This window comes from Rhinolophus ferrumequinum, chromosome 5, assembly GCF_004115265.2.
Source record: "Rhinolophus ferrumequinum isolate MPI-CBG mRhiFer1 chromosome 5, mRhiFer1_v1.p, whole genome shotgun sequence".
In the NCBI taxonomy this organism is placed as follows: domain Eukaryota; kingdom Metazoa; phylum Chordata; class Mammalia; order Chiroptera; family Rhinolophidae; genus Rhinolophus; species Rhinolophus ferrumequinum.
Window position 1 is genome coordinate 40240346 of NC_046288.1, and position 26041 is coordinate 40266386.

At 34.3% G+C, this 26041-nt stretch overlaps 1 protein-coding gene across 8 annotated transcripts in view; it reads left to right on the forward strand.

The window, feature by feature from the left end:
• The window catches only part of ARHGAP24 (Rho GTPase activating protein 24), a 701125-nt gene that overhangs the window by 610620 nt on the left and 64464 nt on the right, over positions 1-26041 (forward strand). For all 8 annotated transcript variants that reach the window (XM_033105937.1, XM_033105936.1, XM_033105935.1 and 5 more), the window contains one exon: positions 22014-22136. In XM_033105937.1, coding sequence (XP_032961828.1) covers positions 22014-22136 — 123 coding nt within the window. The remainder of the gene's footprint in view (positions 1-22013; positions 22137-26041) is intronic.

Genomic DNA, 26041 nt, shown 5'->3' on the forward strand with positions numbered 1-26041 from the left:
GGCCCAATCTAACTCTTTCTTTTGTCTTTCTTTTCTTTCTCTTTTGTTCTTTTTTTTTTTTTCTCACCATTTGGCAAACTTTGTCTATCACTACATTTTTAACTTCCATGATTAAGCCTACTGGCCCCATAGATGTTCTTCATCTACTTGGAAGTTCTCGGGGTAAAGATGTTGTTAATCCGCTATGGAAAGTACAGTACATTTTGCTCCCAAGAGTTTCAAAGGTAGTTCCTAAGTGACTCTAAACTTTCTACACAACAGCACATTTTGCTGATACAAAAAACATGATGAATGAGTTTCTTAAACACACATCTCCCTACAAGGTCATCTAAGGACAGTTTTGGTGGTGGCATTCAAACCAGTGTATGTTACAGTCTCGCGGATATGTAAGACTATTTTGTGTCAGCAGATTTGAACCCTGAGTATGTGTATAATGCAAAATGATAGTATTTGTGAAACTGAGTTCCTCAGATCATTTGCCCATAATTAAAGGTGAGTATTTTCAAATGAATGAAGTTTAGAAGATGCTAGTGTATACCAAGTTATGCAAGTTTCTTAACTAGTAACGTCAGAGTTTTTAATATCTAATGTATATTGTGCATCTCTCAAGGAGCGTGTGGTGTTATACATTTCCCATGTTTACTTCATCTGCCAACTCTTTTTTTCTGGATTACCTATTACATTGTTAGGCACAAGGAAAGATTAACACGTCCAAGCAATTGGCTAAGGAGAGAAGAGTGATGAGTGGAAGTAGTTAGTCGGAACCAAGTTATGCTTTTGTGATTGGGTGTGAAGAACAAAAGGTCAAGAATGGGGCACGTTGTAAAGGAACACTTTATGGTGTTCTGAGTGGTTGAGTTGGAGAAACCAAAGTAAAATTGCGTCCAAGCAAAATTAAGTTGTTGCTCCCTCCCTTGAAATGTGTTGTTATCGTTGCCATTACCACCACCAACAAACCCCAGATTATGTGGACCTCGTCATAAAACTTGCCATTTATTGAAATCAACATAGGCATGAAGAAGACTAGGCTAATTCTCAGTCTTGGCGAAATGGAGCACACTGAGTATCAGTGCCTCATCAGTGACAAAGGACTCTTGGATGTCAATGAAGTACTCAAAATTTCTCAACCTCAATTCTCTCATTTGTATACTAGACATTGAATTTGAATATTGAATATACATTGCAGGTTGACTTTGAGAATTTAAAAAAAAAAAAATGTGTAAAACTGCCAAGCAGGTGCTTAGCATATAGGGGGCTACAATAAATATTACTTTCTCTTTTGTTTACACTCATAGTATGCCCTCTCAGTTGCCATCATGGCCTCCATTCTCAGAGGCAAAGTTAATCTTTCACTATTTATGCATACTTTAACTTGCTAAGTACAGGCACCTTATTTTCTCTTGGGTAAAAGGAATCTTTTCAGGCCCAATTACTAACTTCTTCTAGGGAGGTAATACTTTCTAATTTGTTTTTTGTACTAGAAATATATTAGAAAAAATAAATGATTTACCAATCCGAGTTGCAGGACAATCAAAGGCAATTATTTATGTCACAGAGACCTGCCTTCATTTTAACATGCACCTTTGTATTTAAGGAGGAGAAGTAGAAAGAAACTTATGGAGATTTGTTTCGTGTCAGGGTACATTAAGGAAAACCACAGAGCAAAAAAAAAATAACTGACAGAAGAAACTTGAAACCATAAGAAACCTCTTTTCTCACCCAATTACCTATCACATACTAGACTAATAAATAGGACATTTAATGGGTGACCAGATTTTTACTTGGAGTTTTAGAATCCCAAACCTAATAACACATTGAAAACTTCAATAGCATCAGTAAAATTCATTAGATCGTTTGCCTTCTTGAGAGATGCATTTTATTTACTCAACAAGGAACTTTGAGAACATACAAGTGCATGGGAAAGTAATTAAGCCAAGTAACTTAGCTTTTACAACTTGCTTTAACAACTCTATTATAGCACTGCTCCTTCAAGAGTTTTCAGTTTGAAGCCAAGGAGTGATTTGTTTACCTAACAGAAAGTAAATATTTATTGTAGCCCTACTAACCAGAAGAGATGGTTCATTCTGTTGGCAATCTATTTACCAAACTATAAACGGCATTTGGGTTATACTGACTGAACGGTATTATTTGGGAACTGTTCAATAAGTAACACTTCCATTGTGGTAGAGATTCATGATGTTAGTTAAAATTTCTGTAAACTCAGTGCTCAAGGTTAACAACTGAAGCCAACTGGTGTGTCCAATTTAGATTATGACATCTCCCCCCCTGCCACCCTCCAGGAAGTTTTGTTTCCAAATGGTCACAGTGTGTGATCTAGTGCCTTCACACTTCAACCTCCCAATGCAGGCTGATACAGCACCATAGTTCCCAGTCTCAAATAACCTTCCAGCTGTTAACGGGCCACTCATTCTTAAGGTTGGTTGAGAGAAGAAGATGAAACCTCCATGGTCTGGTAATCGTGGGTTTTCTTATTTGTAACATGTTCTCCTTGGGCTGGGTCACAAATCTGTTTTTAAAAAGCCCATCATTACTGTCTGGAACAGAATGCAAGTAAGGATGTGGCTAGAGTTTTTTAAATTTGATGAAAACTTAAAACTTTCTATTTGAAACTGATCTGGGCTTTGGTGAAGGGTTTAATTGTGCTGTCCCGTATCCCAGTTGTTGTTTTTCTCTCCAGGAAACAAGTTATTTTCATGTACGCTTTAAGAAAAAAGCTGGGATGTAATTGAGGGTTTATTGGGAAGTATTTCTCCTTCTGATTTATTGAAAAGGCAAAAAAACATTGTATTTAATCTTTTTCTTAAATGAAAAACTTTGTACACATTTATACTCCACGTGAGAGAGGGAATCAAGTTCAATGAATTTTTCTAATTAACTGAATACTTTGATCCTTGGTCAAAATCATCTAAAATCTAAAAATGTGATACGTGCTGGACCTATGGTAATGCGAATAGCACTGGTATGTATTGGATTTTATTTTAGTGCAGATAGGCTGTTGCAGTTTAAAACTAAGCCTTTAATTTTTGTATCTATTAAAAATTTTATTGTTTGTTCAACTCAGGATTCTTATATAGCAGTCATATTTTGGTGTGTTCTTTCCAGAATGTAATGACACTGAACCGCTTAATTCAATAAGTATAAAAATTATACTATATTAACCATATAAAGAGATATACTTGAAAATTTTCCATTAGTAATGTGAAGCTACTACAATGTACAACTTCAAGACTTAAAACTGCTTAGAGTTTGAAGGATTATTTAAAAAACAAACAAAACACGGGTGTTTAAAACATCAAAATTACCAGAGGAGCCTTATAAAACATATGAATTTTTAGGCTGCATCCTCAGAGATTCTGATTCACTTGATATGAGTTGGACCCAGCACCCCAGTTATTTAAAACCCTCCCCAGATGATTTGTAAGTGCACTCAAGACATTAGTCCAGTATAGTAACTAGCATAAAGGCAGTGGTTCCCAAGATGTATTCCATAAAACACAAATTACTTGACACGATTTGCAAAGAAAAGCTTCCGTGGTCGTATGTATAAGGGATCCTCTGCATATTATCCTTTCTTGGAATTTTTAAGAATGATTTCTAAATATTGAGACTCTGAGAAGTGGTGTAAAGAAGAAATCTGTTTAACTTGCTTTAACCAGTAGCTTCTCAGATGCATTTGATCCTGGATAATTTTTTATCACATAGTATCTCTAAACCGTGAAACCTGTTTTCTCCAGAATGTCCTTTGAGAAATGCTACTAAATGAAATTTGACAAGGTCCAAATTATTATTTGCATCATACTGTATTTTAATGCAACATGATTATGATGCCTTTGAGAATGTACACTTTTCAAAGCTACTGAGAATAATTTTACCTTGGTTTAGCCTATAAATAGAATTTTTCTATTGCCTAAATGTGGTATCTAAAAACGAAATACTAAAGATTCACACTATTTTTGTATGGCTTAACTTCTCATTGCATGAATTTCTCAAAAAGAAAGCAAACAATAAATACAGAAATAAATAACTATAAGTAGTTTGTTTCAGTGGTTTAGGTGGCAATTCCCTGAAAGGAATAATGGTTCTGTGAAGCAACACTGGTAAAAATGCTCGTCACCATATTATAAAATATCAGCTGAATTGAAATTTGCAAGTAAATGCTCTTAGTAAGGGATCTTTTCATTTAACAAGACTTTTTAAAATACTGGTAAAAAACAAATTACAAATACTTAATTGTTGCCTTTAATTATAGAATCAAACCTGAAATTAAGCTCGGAGGTCAGAGGACAGAGAATTTGTGAAAATAAAGTTACTTGATTTTTTTAATTTAACGTAATGCTCTAAGAAGTTTAAATTATGCTTAACTTGCCTTTTTCTACCACTAGGAAAAATATTAGAGAAGTTCTGGGTCTGAAAGTAGAGATTCAATCACAAGTCTAAGAAAGGAAGCCCTTCCTTCACATTGGAAAATGTCATCCAAAGAAGGCAAAGGAATCATTAGTTTTGCCTTCTAAAAGAGAGGAGAAAGGAGGGTGACTTGTTAACCAGCATCTTTTCAGGTCATGTGGGTCAGTCCTAAGCTAGGCACATTCTGTATATTATCTCATTTGAGTAGAAGAGATTTTCGTTAAATCCTCTTATACTTACAAAAAGACTATTTGTTGTTGGGAGTAATTCTTTAAGAACAAGTAGTTGTGAAAATAGACTTTTGCGTACTGTATCTATATGCACACTATAGACTCCCTTTCCCCATTCTTCTTCCTCCCTCTGCCCCGTCCTCTCTTGTTCCATTTCTTTCTTCCCTTTTGGAAAATACTCCTGTGCTCATCACCCAGTTTCACTGACAATGTTAACAAGCAAAACAGCCAGGCTTCCCTGTGTTCTGTGTGGAGAGAAGTTTCCCTTGCGTTTGGTTTCCGTTGACTGTAAGTCTTCTTCCTGAGCTTGTGTTGTACGTGAGCTTATTGTTGCCCCTTACTCTTAAATACATCCAAAGAGCATTTTGCCTTAAATTATGATAGCAGGACTGTCGGAAGCCATCAATTGCCCCCTCGGATTTAGTGAAGCATAGCAAAATAAAACTCCGTATGCCTGGTTTCAAGTAGGTAGATGATCTGAAATTGTGTACATGGGTTACTTTTCACATTTGATTCACCTTGGTTGGTTTTATAATGCTGTCACCTGGGTGCCAATTAGTACACTGGATATCTGCCAAGAAGCAGCTGAAATAAGGCCATCGGCTCATTTCATCTTTGCACGAAGGTCACTGCTAAGCTGTATTTAACCTAGTGCTAAAGGCCAAAGACATTGTTTAGTCCAGGAGCTGTGTTATATGCAGGAGTCTTATAATAAAGAGAGAATATGCAGGCATATTTTTTTTTCCACTCAGCTCACGAAAGAAAGGAAGTGAAAACCTGTCATAAATATTTCAGAATTATGGCTGCCACGACTAGCATAGCAAAGTGCACATTGTAGATTTTTCCAGCATAATAAAACCCATCGTTCATATAAGGAAACAGCTTATATCATTCTCTGTTGTTTCTTATGTTCAGATAAATGGTGACAGCCATGTCATCTGAAAGGCAGGGGTGTACTCACTTAGAAGAAATGGGGATTTAGAAAGAAGGTACTAGATGGGGTTGATAATATTCAAACTAACAGGACCAGCATCAATAATGATATTGTGATATTGGAACCTGAGGCAAAAGGAAAAATCAGTAATAGTGATCCTGTCTTTGTTTGATATTTTGTTCATTATGGATTTTTTTGTTAATTTGTTTTTTTTAATGTTATTAAAATATTATTTGTCTTGATTACTGAGTATTTTGGTGCTTCTTAAATGTTGCACCATCCTAATCTTAGCTCTACAAACTACCGTAAGTTGAAAACTCAAAAGATCTATGGAAGATTATAGTGAAATAAAATTACCATACTGACCCTATATTGTATGTAAATAGGTAATAGATATCCAAGTTTCATCATTACTAGCATTGGCGTTCTTTTAGTGCCTAGTATTGAACATTAATGCTGTCAGCATCACTGGAAGTCAATATTAGCTTGATTCATGGCTGAAATGTCATGAAGAGAAGAATACGGGAGACGTAGCTGAGCTCCACAAAATATGTGATCTCCTATATTTAACAGGAGCTCATATCCAACGCAGGTTCTTTATGAATCAGAGAGACATTTTTATTATTTCTGTATTAAATAAGGGAGAATGTTAAATTTCTGGCAAAAGGGCACATATTGGTGAAAAAGAAGACAGCATGCTAGAATCTGACTGATTTTTTTTTTCATTTTTATTACAGAAGCAAAATGCATAAAATAATTCAATCTGATTTACATGAAATTTTGCTTGCTCAGGCATCTTGCTGTGAAATAAGGACTTAGTCTTGACCAAATTCTGAGCTGCTGTGTTGGATTTTCAAATTACCACTTTGTTCCTTTATAGTTGTTAATATATTCCTACTGTTAAAATGTTTCTAGGTTCTAGGGAAAAAAGAAAGCCTCCTGTGGCCAACTTATCATTTGGTATTCCTACAGCTGTCAACTGAAAAATGGATAGCCAAATAAATCTGTTTTATTTAAAAATTTACATGTATCACCCTAATCACTTTATGAAACCTAAGTAGACATATTCAGATGAATTTGATTTAAAAAAGGATTATCTTGAATTTTATCAAGGATCCTGCCTTTTACACTTTTTTGAAATTGATTTCCTCGATGACTTCGACATTATAGATTTTCCCTTTTCTATTAGCTCATGTACAAATGAATTCCTGTCTGAATTATAATCATAAGCAAAAGTGAATGTTTGTATGTATGAGCGTTTGTATGTATGTGTGTCTGTATGTGTGTGTGTCTATGTATATTTGTGTATATGTAAGCATTGTATTTGCTCATCCCGCCCCTTCTTTCATTGGTATTAGAAATTGGAGCTCATATACTTATCAATTTCCCCCACTAAGTGGTATGCTACTTAGGAACAAGAATTGTGACTTGATCATCTTTGTATGGATGGCTCTTAACTAGTTTGGTGCCTGCCATGTAGTGTTGAACTCATCCAAAACGTGATGCCTTGTTACTACGCTATCTCAGGGATCTTCTAATAATAGAGCAGTTATTTGCAGTGAGCCAGGAAAAAGATGGCACTATACAGAAAGAGCTAAGGAAGGTTCAGGGAAATGGGACAAAAGAAAATGTTCTTGTGGGGGCTGGGGACTTCTCAGAGCTTAGATATAGGCTAGAGGAAATCCAGAGCATATGAAAGTTAACTCAACCCGAGACAACTCACCACAGAAAGACATCTGAGCCAGGTCCTCACCACACCGAGCCCCACATGAGCATATATCCCTTCCCTATCTCCAACACCACCGTGACTTTGAGACTACATTTTTCAAGTTCTCCTGCATTCAGAACAGTCTTCCTGGTAACATAAGTCAATATTTATTTCTTACGTTCTTAATAAATGATGCCCCTTATTCTCTGTATCATAAATGATTGTGTTCAGTTCATGCTTTCTTTATAATTTTCTTTATTTCATGTTTTGTCTCCTTAATAAGATCATAATGTCCTGGTGGAAATAGCATGTCATAAATTCTTTTTGTATTCCTCACAGTACCTTGGCAATACAAGTATATAAAATTTAAGTAGGTATGGTATTAAACTAATTGTACGTTTATTATGTCTTTCCTTTGCACTGAAGTTGCTCTGTATCTAGGCTTTTAGCAATGAGGAGAGTGTTGTGATTTAAAGGGTATAAAATGCATCATTTACCCAAACTTAACTATATTAATCAAGAGTCCCAGCTGTAAAAGGTGATACACTCAAATTAGGATAATTTGAAGAACGTTTCTATACAAAAGGTATTACATACAAAGTGTTGGTGGGATGTAGGAGAATTACAAACAATAGTGAAATAACCTGGGACTAATATTAATAATAGCGAAGGAGATTTTCCAATCTGAGGTCTAAGGGACAATGGCAAAGAGGTCTTAGTAGAACTCTGAAAAAGAGTGCCATAGAGAAAATTCTTCCAGAGAGGGAAGTGATTTGGGGTCAAGATACAGAGCCAACCCAAGGCAACCCCAGAGGTAGGGAGCCAGGGAAATATATACCCAGATCTCATGCTTTTTCCTCCCTGCTATCTCCTGCCACAGCTACCTATCGGTCGAACCCAATGGGAAGGTATAGGGGAACCCACTACTTTCATCTACACAAATTAGTCTCTGTGGCCAGGAAGTTGGGTGGAAAAGGACAGATAGTGTATTTGAAGGGGCACGCTGAAGATATCTGACACATTGTCTCTTACTGGAACCTACTCTGATATTTGAAAATTTGTACCACTTAGGGCATTGTTTCCTTTTTAAAAATTAATAATAAGCACAGATATTTGAATTCAGTAAACCAAATGCCTATGTGATGCCACTCCACTTTAATTACAAAATAACATTTTATGTGCTATACCAGAGATACATACAAAGTGCTGTGGGAGTCATGGAGGGAGGGATCAACTATACTTGGAGAGTCAGCAAGCCTTCTTATTTGGGGAAGATCTTTAAAGATCCAGATGAAGAAAGGAAGAAGGAAATGCTGCGCAGAGAGTACAAAATGAATCATGAAACAGCATAGCATGACCCTAAAGAAACTAAGCGTAATGGGGGAAAACATGGCCTTTGGGGTGAAACTGAAACCTGTCTAAACCCCAACTCTGCCATTTCTTAGCTATGTGATTTTGGGAAATGAACAAAACCTCTCTGCTGCTCAATTTTATCATCTCTGAAACAGGCACAGTAATTTCTACCTTGTTACTTTTACTAATTAAATGAGATCATGTATAAAAAGCACCAATAATTGTGTCCAATTGTTAGGAGCACTCTCTTTAGACTCAGAGACTGTTATTTCCAAATTCGTATCTAGGTTACAAATAGTAATTTATTATGTTAGACTGACAAACTATAAGTAAAAACGTAAACAAATCAACAAAGTAACTTTCCAACGTAGAATCATATGATAACATGTTTTGGGTGGTGGATCACTTCTTATAATCCGTAATCAATCCCACTATTTCCCTTTTATGGTTATTCTCTGCTGGCATCCAGTTTTGGTACTGAATAATTTCTCCTATCTTTGCTCACTTCTTTTGTAATATGTTGCAAACCATCGAAAGGTTTTCCTGCATGGGTCTCAATATCTTTTAGGTCTATCTTGTATGCATAGTAAAAAGCAGTAAGTAATGAATTTTAATGAATGGAGTTATATAATTCTCCAGTTCTCTATTCATTTAGTCAAGAAAGCTCTTTCAGCAACTATTTTGACTAGTTCACTCTTGCTTTCTTCACATCTTCTGAACAGGGGGTTTTTCCACTCTAAATACTGACTTTGCTATTTGAGGTGTTTATGGACTCTACTGAAGAGACACCCAGTGACCTTGATTTAATCTTACTTTTAACTACAAATCATTCTTCTTCACATGAGTATATGTATATTATTTAGGCTTTATATGCCTTTTCTTTTTTTATCTTGCTATATACCAAAAAAATGTAGACACCTGACTTGCATTCATCTTTTATTATTGGTATGTATTATTACAATTGTAATACAGTTTTTTCCTTTCTTACAATGTGTATACATTTTTTTGGCATCCTCTGTATGTATATACACGTGTGTCTATCCATTCGTTTTAAACCCTTGCTCCCAACTGCTGCCTCCCCACAGAAAAGATCAAGAAAGATAGCATATATGAATAGATACATGTTACCTCTTTGGTGGCTTTCTTACATTATATTTGAAAAAATATTATATTATTTCTCATTGGGTGTTTTTTAAGAATCTTGGCTTTAGTTTATTCAGTATGCCCATCTATCTCTCAATCTGTATTCAGAGTTGAGCCAGATTTAGGTTGGTAATTATATATGAATCAGACTGCATGCCCCCAAACAGCAGCTGGTTTACCAACTTCTAATGCTACAGCATCCACCTGTGTATTCATTACATGTTAATTAATAATGGTATGCTGAATTGAATTGACTTGTGGATTCTGGCTGATTATTTTTCAATTTAAAATTACGAGATACACATCATCAATCTATCAGCAGGCAGGATCAAATTTTAATTTATTTTATGTGTCTAGAAAAAATGTAGGGCTTTAGGAATTCAAAGAAGTAGATATTAATATGAGATGTGAAAGATAACACAAAACAAAAATGGTAAAATGTAAAATATCTGAGGCTTTCTCTAGGAGCTTTTCCTTGCCTTTGTCTCTCTTTAATTTTAAGAAGTTCTCATTTGGATTCAGTTATCCAAAGTTCATGTAAAAGTTAGGTGGCTTTATTTTTAGCATGTTTGTTAGTAAGTAGATAATTATGAGCTCTTTGAACACCTTGTTGTTGCCTTGAGTGGATGTTATACTTCTCTTTGCTAAGAACAGTCACCAATATTTAAAGTTTTGGAAGTAGTTGCAAATTATTTCGAGAGGTAGGAAAGAATTCCTGAAATATTTCAAGTTCTTTCATCTTTATGATGGTTGAGATGGTTCTCATTTGTTAAAAGTAATTTTTAAATGTAAGACTCCATATTTATGTTTTCAACCTCCCACAAATAATTTTAAAGAGTCATAGATTTATGGAGAATTTCAGATTTTCATCCATATGCTTATTTAATATTATCTAAAATTACAAAACTTACTTTTTAAAAAGCCTAAGAAAATCCCTCCATAATAATATGATGTAATTATCCAGATTGACTCTAATTTGGAGTAAAAAGAAAGGAGTTTATTTTTTTAATAATTTGGATTTGATATTTCTGAGCATTAAAATTAATTTGTGTACATTAAAACTTTTAAAAAATTATTTAAAGGAGGCTTTTTGTTAGGCAAATATTACTTAATATTTCTTGTATTTAAGTTAGTATTCTATTAATTAAAGTTCCATTTAGTCTTATTTTATGTATAAAACTAGTACGTTTTGTGTTATAATCAAATAAATAACTTTTATTTGTTTTTGGTTAACACTCAACATGAATTTGACAAATTAAATTTATCTAAATACTTAAACATTATTTATACAGTAATTGAAATCCTTGAGTCATTTTAAACCATTTTAAACCATAAAGTATATTTAATTCTTTTAAGTACTGTTTTGTCACCTTCCAAGACAAACGTAGAAATCTACCAAAAATTTCCCATGCCTGTAATGAGTACTTATCAATCCATTATGGCCAAATATTTAGATTTCATAAATGTTTCTCTTTTCTAAATTCAAAAATCCACTTCTGTGATTTGAATTCTGCACACGCATACCTTACTTGGGTTTAAATCATCTTTTCACCAAGTGATTTGCACTGAAGCGATTCTACATCCTTCTTTAATAACGTTTCCTATCTGACTTAGTAGCCCTAACTGCATGGCTGTTATACTGATGATATTGAAAATCGATAACTAACCCATCAGAAGTAGTGAAAAATTTGAATTCCAGAAAATTTGAAAGGAAATTTAACTGTTTTAAATGTTTAAGATACATGTAAAACTGAATTAAGAAGTCTGCTTACAAAGAGTCATGATTTAAAGAATAGATCGAATAATCTATAGTCAGCCTCAATGCAGTTATGTTTGTATATTCACATACATTTATTTTAAAAGAAATCATCCTAAAATGTGTTCATATCACCAATACGAGAATTTAAAAGAGAAATTCTACTTAGTCCTTCTGACAGTGTTAACCGTTCTAAATTATATACAAGGGCTTGGTGAAGGAGATATAGAGTAGTATTTTTTATAGGATCTTCCATCTATAGTAAATTTGGGAACACTATGTGATCTTATGGCCCTTACTCCATCTGTATGGTCTTGGAATTATTTGTAATTAGAATGGGACAATTAGGTGAGATCCCTAATTCCAGGCATAGGTTAAGGAATTGGCAGTGAACATAGGGACTCTTTTCAACATTCATTGTGGAAACAGCTTACACTTGAGGAAATGATAGAGTTAGTGTGTAATATGTTTATATCAAGCGATTTAGGAAAATTCACAAGTATCCTTACCAGTGGAATTGATAATAGTCCTGAAACACCCAAGTTCCTGAAAGTGTTGGATTTTTGATGTATTACAATTGTTTGCTCTGTGAAGCAGTGTGCCTTTACCTAAAAGGCCAACTTCAAATTCCAGACCCTTAGGATAATGTGATATCCCGCCCTCCCAAACACATACAGTAGGTCTCACAAAGCCCAGAAAATCCATCCATAAACTGTGAGAGGTAAAATACAATGGACAGTGAGGTGTTCTAATTACAAACTTAGTTTTAGTTGCTTAAGAGAACAAAATTCAAACTGAAATAAAAGGGTTTTACTGAATTTTAGACTATTATAATTACTAGTTGTCATTTGTTGAGTGGAATAACTTAATTTTGAGCTATCATAGCAGTTTATTTTAAATTATTAGTTCTTTTGTTTATACCAAAACACATTCTATAAAACCGCTGCTATATAAAATTAGATAATTAGTGTCTGTGACAATAATTAAAACCAATGGATAGTGCACAAAACTATTGTCCCAATTAAATTAAGCTGCCAGAAATCTTCTATTGCATCAATACTAAAAAATTGTATTTAAATTAAGGTAAAATTTTAACTTTAAAAAATTGATTTATTAATTTAAACTCATTCCTTCCTTATTTTGACCCCAGCAGACCTGTGAAAAAAAAATAGCTGCTCAATAATAGTTCCTTTTCTTTCAATGATTCTCTTCTAGATATTTTACATATTTTTAAAGTAACAAACTTTCAAGAGAAATAAATTATATTAATTGTTAGACCTTATTAAAGGTTCTGAGGAAAGTGAGAAATTTTGAGCATAGCTTTAAAGAAATACAGATGAGTTTTTAAAGCTCCTCTGTGCTACATCATCATTTTGCCCTCTCCAGTGAATAATTCTTCTAGGCATATAATATTCTGTAGTATTTATTGTCTCAAATGCCTTTGTCCCTACAACTTCCCTACCCACCCACTACTGCCCCCATTTCTCTGTTTCTCTATACATTAAAATGCCTAGAGGGGTGGTTTATGTTGACTGTGTCTGTTTTCTCTCTTCCATAATCTTATGAACACATTCCAAAGATGATTTTATTTGTGCTGGTCTGGTTGATCTTTCAAGGTCACCCAACATCTCCATGTCGCCTAATCCAATGACTTCTGTTTCCCTAATCTAGTCGTCTGTACTCACTCAGTCTTCGTTTTATTTAACCTGTCAACATCATTTGGCTCACCTAGTCACTTTCTTCACTCAGCCTCTCTTGTTTCTCTTCCTACCTTACTGGCTGCTCTTTCACAATCTATTTTGCTGATTCCTTGTCCTCTCTACATGTTGGAGCTCACTTGAACTTTATTTTCTCTACTCTAGTTACAGTATTCCCTGGGGATCTCAGCCAGGTCCTTATCTTTAAATACTATCACACTGATGACTTCCAAATCTGTATCTGCAGTCCAGACCTTGCCCCTAAACGCCAGCCTATGTTTTCTTCACCGCTGTATCCTCAAAACCTAGAATAGTGACTGTTACAATATAGGTGCTCAATAAATATTTGTTGGATAAATGGATGCTTTACCTCCCAGGGTTATTGTAATAACCAAATAAATCAAGGGATATAAAAGTAATTTGTAAACTGCAAATCACCCTGCAATTGTCAACTAATATTAATCTTACAGATTTGCACTATTCAAAAACAGTAAGAGGAGTAGGATACGAGAGAATTTTAAAAATGGATTTCAACATTCTAATCTAGATCTTCAAAAGTGGTATGTCTCCCCAAATTCAATGTTCTGTTTAACCCATCAAATTCTGGGCATCAGGGAAAGAAGTATAATGAATCTGCATTTAAATGCAAAAATAAATTCTCTAATGTTTGCTGTGACAAAGACGGTATTTTTTAATGTGTGAGGCCCACAAATTTGCTAGACTCGGCAATCTCAACTTGAATGACATGTCCTTGCATAACTAGTTGCAGAGTGTTAATCATTTACAATGCAAATAAGCAATTAGACAAGTTATATGATCCATAGTTAAAGCATAGTACGTTTTGGGTGAATGGCTGTCACTGGAAGACTAAGACATGGATATAAGCTAATAGGATGAGTGTGGCTGAAATATATGCAGTCTAAAATGTATATCGTCTGCCGGTTATAGCAAATTCTCTCACAAGGATAGTGGTTCTCAACCTTTATGCTTGCATCTTATAGCAGCATAAAGAATCATCTGGCGGGCATCTTATAGCAGAATGCTGGGTCTCATTACCACCGTTTCTGATTCAGTTTATTTGAGCTTGGGCCCAAGACTTTGCATTTCTAACACGTTCCTGGATTCTTCCTATCCCCCTAGATATATACACTAGGGTTTCATCACATTTCGAGAAATGCTGCAATAGAGAGTTTATTGCCCTGCTCATAGGAAGTGTAAATTTCAATGTAACTCCAAAACATTTCCCCAAATTTCCAATATTCCTCAATATTCAAGTCAGAGTTTGCACTGGGAAGGGATCTCCTCACAGAAACATGCTTTTAATTTTAGATCCATGCAAGTCAACAAACTCTCTGCCTTGCTTCTTTGACTATAAATGGTATTCCATTTGTTACAGTTGTAGATTATTGCATCAGGACTTCCTTTCCCTTTTGACTTCCGTGTGTATCATCGTTGTTTGACTGAACTGATCTGAATATAAATGTCATTTATTCTCTCTCCTGGCCTTCTGTATCAATCAGATAAAATTTTGAATTCACTGATCTCCCAAACTGAGCCAAGCTACATTAGAAGAGGGCATGAATTTCGATACCTTTGCTCTGCTAAGGACATGTTTTGTCTTTATTTCTCGGAAATTTAATCAGAATTTAATTAGATGCTGAGAAGGAAGTGACTAGACACTGAGCCTCTGACAAAAGTGAAAGTCAAAATATATTGTTGGACTTAATTTGAGAGTCTATCGACGGCCTAGTGCAATATGAAAAACAAATATCTAAAATGTAATAAATTGTATCATTTTTATAGTTAATGTGCTCAGCAGAAATAGGTTTTTTTTGAAAGAATGACTCCGAGACACGTGAAAAATTAAGGAAAATATAAACTATGCCTATTAAAGTCTTAAAGATTTCATTAATCATTTAAAAGGAAGTGTGTCACAATTGTACTTTTAAAAACATGACCAATATGAAAATCAGTATTTACTTTCAAAAGAAATCAATAGTTACTTTCCTATACACTTTTCTTTACAAATATATTTAGAGTATTTGTCCAAAGGTAAGCTATCTTCCTGCCTTTTAAAGAATTCAAATCATAAATATTTAATTTATTGAAAATTTTAGAACACAATTAGTATACATGGCAATAGCAATAACAGCTTGACATCCTGTGCCCCCAGCCCTATTCCAAGTATTTTATGGTATTTTTCATTCAGTTAATTCAGAAAAATGCTATGGGACAGGTTCTCTTATTACTCTCGGTTAAAGAGGAGGGATCTCATCACTAGTCAATGACCAATTTGTGCTTAAGGAATCTGGCTTCACTGTCCTAACTCAATAAATTTTGGTATTTCTTTATAAGCACATATTTGTTTTTGCAATTTGATCCATATAGCACTTCTGCTTTAATAGTCACATCTTTGGACATTTTTACAGTAAATTTGAGGAAAGGTAATCAGAAAAAACTTGTATAGTATAGAATTTTTAGGTCAGTGCTTCCCCTATCTATAGTAGCCAAATACATAGACTCCCAACAAACAAATCGTTTCCTTATTTAATTATTGGAAATCTACCATAATTAATAACTACCCAATCAATCTATATTTGGTTAAGAAGTGTGCATTGCTAGCTACTTTCATCTTACACATAAATTAGCTATATATTGTACTATGACTTCTTCTTACAAAGAGATTATGAACTAGGAATGGGTATAATAAATATGCAAAACTGTGTTATACAATATTCATGAAATTAAAATGTAGCTTTAATTTTACTATAATACAAAATAACATGTAGTAATGTGTTTATTGTGTGGTACTGATTACAAACTACAAAAGAATGATGGCTAATGTCATGGGGCCCTTAATTAATTCTCATTTTCTGGTTTAGAGGTTTTCAAATATTCAAAATCTCCTTTTAGAGTAACACAACTTTTCTGTATTGAATGCATTGAACCTTTGAACAAGAAATACTTGGAAAAAATTTGATTAGCAAAACATCCCCAAACTCTTAATTTTCAGATAATAATGTCGCTATAATACTCCAAAACAATATAAAAAAAATTAAATGTGATATTGATTGAATGTGAAGCCAACTTGTTCTTTGCCCTTATTTTTTAAATTATGTACTTTTTTATTGTTTTTGTTGTTGCTGTTTATTAAGGAGTGATGGTATCTATAGAAGCCTGTAATTTTTTACTTGTACTTCATGTAACTCTGGTTGTTTTCCACGTATCAGTTTCCATAAAGGGAAGAAACGTTTTTCCATCTCAGTAATTTTCCACTGATATGCTTCAGAATTTACTTTCTATCCTGCAATTTATCACTAGAGTTCTACTACCAATAAAGACCTAAGTTTCGAGGAAAGTAATCCTTTAAAAAAAAAAAAAAGACCTTGAAGTTATATAAGTGAAAATTAATAACCCTACTTAGAATGTTAAAATATTTTTTTCTATAAGCTGTAATATAACTGATAGTATAATAGGTTTAGTTTTAACCTAATTTGCAACTGGGAATAAGGAAACATTTCACCCTTGAAATTATTAACAGTATCAGAGTACTGAAATGTCCTCAGGGCTGTCCGTGACCTCTGCCTGGCAAGGAACACAACTGTCTGTGACCTCTGTTTCCCTTGAACAACTTGTTTTAACACTCAAACACAAACAAATAATTAAGTGTATATCTTTAAAAGTTTGCTTGGGATAACACATAAATGCATCACTTCTAAGTAATTGTTTCGCTGTTTAGTTCATAATTTTAACAATTTACAGTTATTTTTTTCAAAAAAATCTCTTGGTGATTATTTTTGGAAATTGCCACACAATCAGTTCAGTAAAATATTTCTTTCCATATATATTTTAAAGAAATGTGAATGCTCCTGATAGTAGCAACCTCTTCTTCACTGAGGAGGTCCTAGTGACATGATGTACTCTGCACTTGAGCAATGATGGTCTCCTGCCCCAAATCTTCCTTTGAGGTTGTGCTCAGAGATCAGTATCTGCAAAAGCAGGAGGGGTTACAGGTAAATTAATGAGAATTCAAAGTGAGCAGTTTTAAGCAGCACTGAGTGAGCTTAGTGACAATTATCTTCCAGCTCACATTGGCTTTTCATTGATTAGTGCTTTCATGATCATACAATTCCGATTATTTGTTCTTTGCAATATTTTTTTCGTAATTAAATCATGGTAGAGCACCTGGAATAATACATGCATTATAACACTATGTGTGATTGGATATCTGGAAAATACAGAAAAGAACAACAAAAAAAAAAAAAGCAAAAAAATTCCGAATCTTAGCATTCAGAGATTACCATTGTTAAAATTATTTTATATTTCTATCTAGTATCTTATTTATCTGGCTTTCTACTTATATGAAAATTGAAATAATATCATATATAAAATTTGTACATTTCCTTTGTGTAATAAAAAGTCAATAAATATTCCTCAAAATCCTATTTTATTGGCTGCATTATAAGGAATGTTATCCATACTCTTTTAAGCAATGAGCATATCCATATCCATGTTGGCATAACATTTCCAATATTTTTCTTAAAAAATTTAAAAATTCTTTACAAAGTTGTTTGTCAAAATATTATTTTAAAATTATTATTTTGTAATTATTATGACTAATGGATATTTGTATTTCCTCTTAATTAACTGTGCATTTACTTTAATGTAGATTTTCTTTAGCCTGTCTTTTAATTTTAGATTAAGCTTTTTATTAGTCTATTAAGTTTATTAAACTTTTCTTAATCTATTTTTAATTTTTGCAAAAGTTAAACATGTCAAGTAGTTATTTTAATTCAAAGACTATATTTTATTTCTGGCAAAGAAAAATTTATATCAAATGCAAATATATAGATGATCCCAATGAAATGTGCACATACTTTCAATTATATATAAACAAGTGATATTAAATAATGTGACCTACTCAGTTAACTTAAAATTACAAATGCTTGAAGTATTAACACTAGCACCAAAACATTGCTACCAACCCAAGTTAATATCTAAAAGATGTATACAATTTACTACTACACTGTGTCTTTAAAATTTATGCAAATCCACTATCATATAAAGCAATAATAAAAATGAAAATAAAACTGCATACGAGTAGATATTTATGTTAAAGCAGACTTTAAGAATGGGGAATGTATACTGGCTATAATAGAGTATACAAATACACATATACATACCTATATATGTGTGTGTGTGTATGTGTGTATGAGCATATATACAAAGATCAGACAATTAAATTCGCGAGCTCATCCTAGAAAAAGTACTACATACATCATTGCTGAATATCACTATGGTCACCTTGGAAATACTCCCCTTGGGAAGCTAGGCACCAACTCCAGTGCCTAGTCCACTCTTCAAAGCAATTTTGGAACTCTTTTTCTAAAATGGCCATCAGAGCTGTCATTGTATTACCCTTGATGTCCTGAATGTCATCAAAATGTCTTCCTTTCAATATTTCCTTTATCTTCAGGTACAGAAAGAAGTCATTGGGGCTGGATCAGGTGAGGAGGGAGGGTGTTACAATACAGTTATTTGTTTACTGGCTAAAAACTCCCTCATAGATAGTGCCACGTGAGCTTGTGCATTGTCATGATGCAAGACCCATGAATTGTTGGTGAAAAGTTCAGGTCGTCTAACTTTTTCACACAGCCTTTTCAGCACTTTCAAATAATAAACTTCATTAACTGTTTCTCCAGTTGGTATAAATTCATAATGAATAATTTCTCTGATATCAGAAAAGGTTAGCAATATTGTTGCAACAAGTTTGCGAACTTAATTGTCAGATTCGCACGCTTTTGTGTGTGTGTGTGTGTGTGTGTGTGTGTGTGTGTACTGAAGATGACTATGACATCTGGAGTGATAATTAAATCTCCAGACTGCTTTTTAAAATTTCACATTTTGTAAGAATTTTAGATTCACATGGTTAAATGGAGTATTACTCCCTATAAAGGATTAACAGAGTGAAACTTGACAACATAGTTGAAAGTCAATATTGAGTTTATTCATTTATTAAATTATACATTTAATATGTTGCTTTTGAGACCTTTCAATTGCAAGTCACAGTGCCAGTACCAGGTGTTTAGAACTGAAGTGTTATGAATTAGAATAGTTGGCATCTTCAGTTGTAAATCACATATTTTAGTACAGAAGAATATCTAGTTTATATGTGTATAAATGTGTCCAATTGTTTTAATTTCATTCTCACGGACTCATAGAAAACGTTTTTATAAATCTCCCCCCCCCCTTATTAATATTCTAGGAACCAAGTTTATATCCATGGGTGAAATTCACAGATTGTATTTCATGTATGTTACTGGCAGTCTAAATGAGATTCAGGGTCAGGACCATTGGCAGAGATAGAGAATCACATGAAAAGTGGGGGGATGATGGCTAGTTGTGTTTATCATTCTCCTTTTTTCCCAGCTTTCAGGCAGAAACTCAGTCTCATGGCTGTCACTCTCATTACCAGGACTGTTTCTGCCTGGGCTGGGAATGACACAGAAGGATATTGCTGTCTGAATTCCTAAGCATCCTTCAGGCAAAGACAATAATTAAAATATTTTGACTTCAAATGGTAATTTTTTGGCCCAGTGCTGTAGTATAAATGGATCAGAATACAGACTAAACTTTTAGTACTCTGCCATGTCAAAGGAAGCATTTTTGTTTTTTGTCTTTCAGTGTTTTTTCTGCCGCTTATATACCATACAACCATACATATGCATATTACGTGGACATTTGCATGCATTTGTAGTATATAATTTTATGTGCATTGTTATGTATCAAAGAAAGATAGGCTTTTTAAAAAACATCCCTGTTTATGTGTGCTGTTGATTAATTGTTCCCAGGCACTTACTAGACATAATACCTCTGAGGTCAAATTAAATGTAATATGTTCTTTTTGCGTTTTTAGAGGTGAGAGGCAGTTAAACGAGACAATTAACATTTACAGAATTTCTCTTTTAGCCTCTCACACAGGTATTTTTACTGTCTTTATTGTGTTTAATTCTCACAAAAAAATTATTATATAGAGATTATTTTTTTCTAAAGCATGATTAAGGACAATGAATTTCCATAAACTATGTAATTTCCCAGAAGGCAAACAGCTAGTATAGGATAGAACTGAGATTTCGATGGGGTTTTCCTCTGGTTCCTGAACCTATGTTTTTTCAGACACAAGTTGCTTAAAATGATGATTGATCTAGCATACCTAGAGGTCTAGGACAGTCATTGTTTCTCTAATAGTGAGATGTTGTCTAATATATGAGAAGGCTAGTCTTGTTTATTACAGAGATTTGTAGACATTAGGAAACCTGTTTGATATGTTCCCTCAGTCCATTCTCCGTTCCCATCCAGTGGTATTAAAATATAAACCATCAATCTGGTTGTTTCTCTGGTTGGCTTAAGGTGATTTCACCTCTGCAACTTCTCACTTGTTCTATAAATATACGTCAGTGGTAGAATAGTGGTGTTTCTCCATCTATGGCATTTGTATAGGATTCAGAGGTCACAAACTCAAATGCCTATAGCTTTCAGAGCTATGTGTGAAATGGACTGGATGTGAAAGAAAAGGCAGAGATGGGGCCTGTTGTAAACTGGAGCCTGCAAGCTCCTCAGAAAGGTATTTAGATCCACTTTAAAATAAACAAACAACTATCTTAAGTGACAAAGTACTTGGATATGAATTAATTCAACCCAAGTTTGTGCATTTCATACTTAGTGAAAATTAAATGTTAGATTATTTGAGCACCTTAGAAGTTCATATAACACTAAAATATTATCAGAATTCAGCTAAATACTTAATGTTCCATTTCTTTAATCATTCCCTCTGAGAACAACACTAATTATTTTCAAACACAGTGCAGCAGTGCAGTCACTGATATTTGTCTTCAGAAATACTCCTTTCAGCATAAAATAGTGGTCAGGAAAACTATGCCTCAAGACTTCTTTCAAGGTCATGTAGGGTTATCCCTGTCTTGTAAATGAGAAAATTAAGTCACTGGGTAAACTTAATGTGCTAGGAAAATTTTCAAGTTAATTCAATCACATGCATCAGAATTTCAGCACTTCAAAATTGATATCGAAGATTATCAAGGTTTTCTCGGAGGCGTAAAAATAAGAGAAGCCATCACCCTTTTGCATGGAGGCACCATGCGGGTTTCCTAAAGCTCACTCTTCAGTGTGAAAGCCATCTGGAGGGTTGATTTGGCCTCGTGACTGGTCAGCCTTGTGTCTTCTTCTCTCCTCTTTGCTCTCCTGATCTGGGGGAAGAGGCTTCCCTTCCAGGGCAGAGTGATAGAGGAGAACCTCTGGGTCAAAAGTTTTTCATGTGGCTCGTTCCCTTTCCTAGAACTCCCCAACTCACCCATGATGTCTTAGTGGCCTCACTGTATGTGTGCTAAGCAGCAGTTTCTTCAGACAGAAAGAAATCCAGGCTCTGTGGACCACTTTTTCATCTTTCATTTTCCTTTTGCTGTTTCTCCGTATTCAGCAGTGCAGTGTGAATACATTGGATTCTGAGTTAATGCAGGCCTATGGGTTGTTGCTGGGACAAAAAGGCAGGCGTTATTTGGGCAATGACATGTATTTTCCTGCCTTCACCTGGAGATATAAGAACTTTGCCTTTTCCCTATGCTGAAACTATGGTAAATATTTCCAATTCATTGGACTGAACTTAGTGCTGGCTGTCAGGGACTCCCTAGAAGGCTGCTGATGCAGAGTCTTCAGCTGAGCACACAGCTCATGTGTTACTATCTTCTTACAGGAGGCGATCGAGATCGGATGACAGCGAATCATGAGAGCTACCTCCTTATGGCGAGCACCCAGAATGATATGGAAGACTGGGTGAAGTCCATCCGCCGAGTCATATGGGGACCTTTTGGAGGAGGTGAGTATGTTTTTAAATCATGGAAAAACAGAAAGGTAGACCAAACCTGTTCATCCTTTCCCCCAGTTAATGTTACTACCAGTTCCTATTTTCAAAGGGATGAATGTTAAAACAAATAGTAAACTATTTCACATTATGGTTAGACACATATCTAAATAACTCCTGGAAGTTTCATTTAGGTTAAATATCATTGATAACCAACCTTCTGCCATAAATATCTTGAATTATAATCAGGGATTATATTTTTCTTTTATTTTTGGATTTTTCCATTTCACTAACAATAAATAGTTATGAGACTGATACCATAAATGTAAATTAGTTAAAAGAATGTAGATATGGGTCAAAAAATGGACTCGTAGCTTTTGAAGAGATGTTCAGATGCCCAGTCCCCAGATGCTCAATGATATATCCAAGAGGAATGGGAACACTTTGGATGAAAACCTGATAATTATTGGAATAAAAAAAATGCTTTGCAATGAGGCAAGTGCTTGTGGATTTGATAATAAGTTTGTAAAAATATCTGTGTTAATACAGTGTTGAGAATGCACTGAATGGTGCTATGAATAGAACTAAAATCAAGAAGAAAAGGTTAAAGGTGAGATCTTTGTCTATCGAGGGATATAAAATAGAATGATATATTCAGAAAAGATATTTATAGTAAAAATTCACTAACCAAAAAAAAAAAAATAAGAACCCCAAAATATTCATCTATAACCAACATGTATTTCCAACAATGTAAAAGACTAATTATTTTATGTTGATGTAGTTAAAATAAATTATATTATTTAGTAAAGCAACTACAATTTCCATATTTATTTTATGTTCTCTTTTGTGTATTGTCAGCACCCTGAACCACTTTACATTTTAGAAGAACTTCAGTTCTTTTTAGTTTAAAAAGTTGAAAAGTCAGGTTAAAGTTAAAATAGTAAAGATTCATTGAAGACATGTTGATATTTTACCAGATTAATGAAATATATCTGCAGATTGTTTTTTAGCAGTATCTTCTGTTGGAGAATAACCAGGGTGACTATTCACCCAGTTTGCCTGGTAACGGGCTGGTTTACAACTGTTGTCTCTGGCTAATGATTGATATTGCTACCTTTCACTCTTCGTTTAGGTGACAACTGATATGGTCACCCTAAATATATACAAAATGGCTAGTAAGCGAAAAGGCCCATGGGGCTGATCCCCACCCCAGTGCCTTAGCAAGGGATCTCCCACATGACTATTTATGAGGGACACATATTTAACTGCTAGAGGTTTGCTGGTACCTTCAAGGGCCACAGACTTGTGGGGTACCTAAGGATGTGTCTTTTCAAAGATCCTGTTGTTTCTGAAGACCTTCTGAAAACACAGGGGGACCTCTGTTATCAGATTTCTGTGACTCCTTAGTTCAGGAGAATCCTTAATACCTACCAAAGGGGATATTTTTGGGGAGGGATTTTTTCTGGCAAGTATGCTATTCTCTCCCTTTCCTCCTTTTCCTTCTGTCCTTTACTCAAGAAAAATGAATGAGATTCAGCAAGCTTCACCAAATCACTGGCGTCGGCAGGTTCTGTCAGCCCAGGAGTATCGGAAATGATTCCAGTGGGACTGGACAAGAGCTGTACATGAGTCTTCAAATTTATGAACCCGGAAGGGATTATAGTAGTTGATCAGTTTATATACTTTATCCTGTGGAATATGCCTCTGGGATTTTGCAAATGCTTGATTCAGTTTTACTTTTAAAAAGATACATTTTAGCAGAGAGTCCTTACAATAGAAGCAATGCTCCAAAGAATAAATCTTCTCCTGCCCTCTTTGCTTAATTGAAGACTGTTATGAGATTGCAAGGCAAGCTTTTAAAGCACTCATCTAATTTGTAAGAAATCCTTTGTGATTCATCTGAACATCAGAATTTTCTAAAGTTAATACAGAATATAGAACCAAACTAAATATTTACACTGATGGAAGACTGCAGCTGTCACCCATAATCATGGGTCTCAATTGATTGCATTAATTTAGCCCCCCTCTGTCCCCTGACTGAATTTTAAAGAAATATTATAAATTTGAGTTTCAAACAAAAAAATCTATATGACTGAAAACCCTTTTATTTATCTTATATATTGGGATTTCACTTAACATTTCATTGAAAATAAGTTTTCCAATGATTAAGAATATTTTTAAATGACTATGTTAGTTGAACCACACAGTTTATGGATTAGGTCATTCAGACCCAGGGAGGAGGAGTAATTTGCCAAGTGTCACACTGAGTAACAGAGCTGAGAAGAAAACAGGTCTTCTCACTCGTGAGCTTCCTCCTGTTTTTCAGCACAATAGTATGACCTATTTCTTCTACTGTGGGAGTAAAAAACCCACAATTACAAGTCCGTGCCTTTATGATAGTATATTCTTCATTATGTGAAAAACAAGTTTTTTTTAAAGTGTGATAATTAGAATGAATATAGGTTTTCAAATCCTTCAAAATACCTGAATTGACACCATCAAGAGAATGAAAAGACTACCCACAGAATGGGAGGAAATATTTGCAAATCATGTATCTGATAATAGACTTGTATCCAGAATATATAATGAACTCTTCCAACTGAATAATAATGACAAATAAAAATTTTGACCCAATTGACGCAATTAAAAATGGGCAAAGAATCTGAATAAACATTTCTCCAAGGAAAGTATACAAATGACCAATAAGCACATGAAAAGATGCTTAGTCCAGAGGTGGTATAGAGTTTTAGTCATCAGGGAACTGCAAATCAGAACCACAATGAGATACCACTTCATACCCACTAGGATTGCTAGAATCAAAAAGTCCAATAATAGCAAATATTAGTGAGGATGTGTAGAAATTGAAGCCCTCTGCATTGCTGATAGACATGTAAAATGGTTCAACTGCTTTGGAAAACAGTTCATCAATTCATCGAATGATTACACGTAGTTACAATAGGGCCCAACAGTTTCACTCCGAGGTATATACCCAAGAGAAATGAAAACATATGTCCACACAGAAACTTGTGCATAAATATTTATAGGAGCATTATTCCTAATAGACAAAAAGTGAAAACACACAAATGTCCATCAGCAGACAAATGGATAATCAGAGTATGGTATATCCATGGAATGGATCAGCCGGAAAACGAAAAAGAAGAATGAGGTACTGACACATGCTATAACATGAATGAACCTTGAAAATCCTATGATGCTCGGTGAAAGAAGCCAGTCACAAATATCCACATATCATCTGGTTCCATTTATAATAAATACAGAACTGGAAGTACTATAAAGACAGAAAGTAGATTAGTGGTTGCTTAGGGCTGAAATGATGGGAGAGCCAAAGATATGGGATCTCTTTTTGAGGTAATGAGATTTTCCAAATTAACTGTGATGATGGTTTCCTACATTTGTGATGGTATACTGAAAACCATATAACTGCATACTTTAAATGGGAAAATCTATGATATGTGAATTATATCTCAATAAAGCTCTTTTAAAAAATTTCCTGAATTGCCATAAATACTTTTCATAAGAGAATACATCCCTCCCCCCCAATCTTTGTGATGGAACCTATGATGCTGTTTATCCTAAATAAAGAGCTCTTGGCTTCCAACCTCCTTCCCACAGCTCAAAGATGGTTTTCGTCCTTAATTAAATGGCATTTGTAAAGACATTTGGAAGACATATCACCCTAACTTATCAATTTCTGTATACCACCTTTGGATACATTTTAAATGTTTCTATTACAGAGAGGGCATTTCATTGTATTGTGATTTCACTACCTGTGTTTTTAAAAAGTTTAAGTTTTTCATGAGGCACCTAAGCTTATCTTTGTTCAGGTTGCATACACATGTGAAATATTCCCTCTTACCGTTCCAATAAATATTGGATTAAATTATAGACGAAACCTGAGT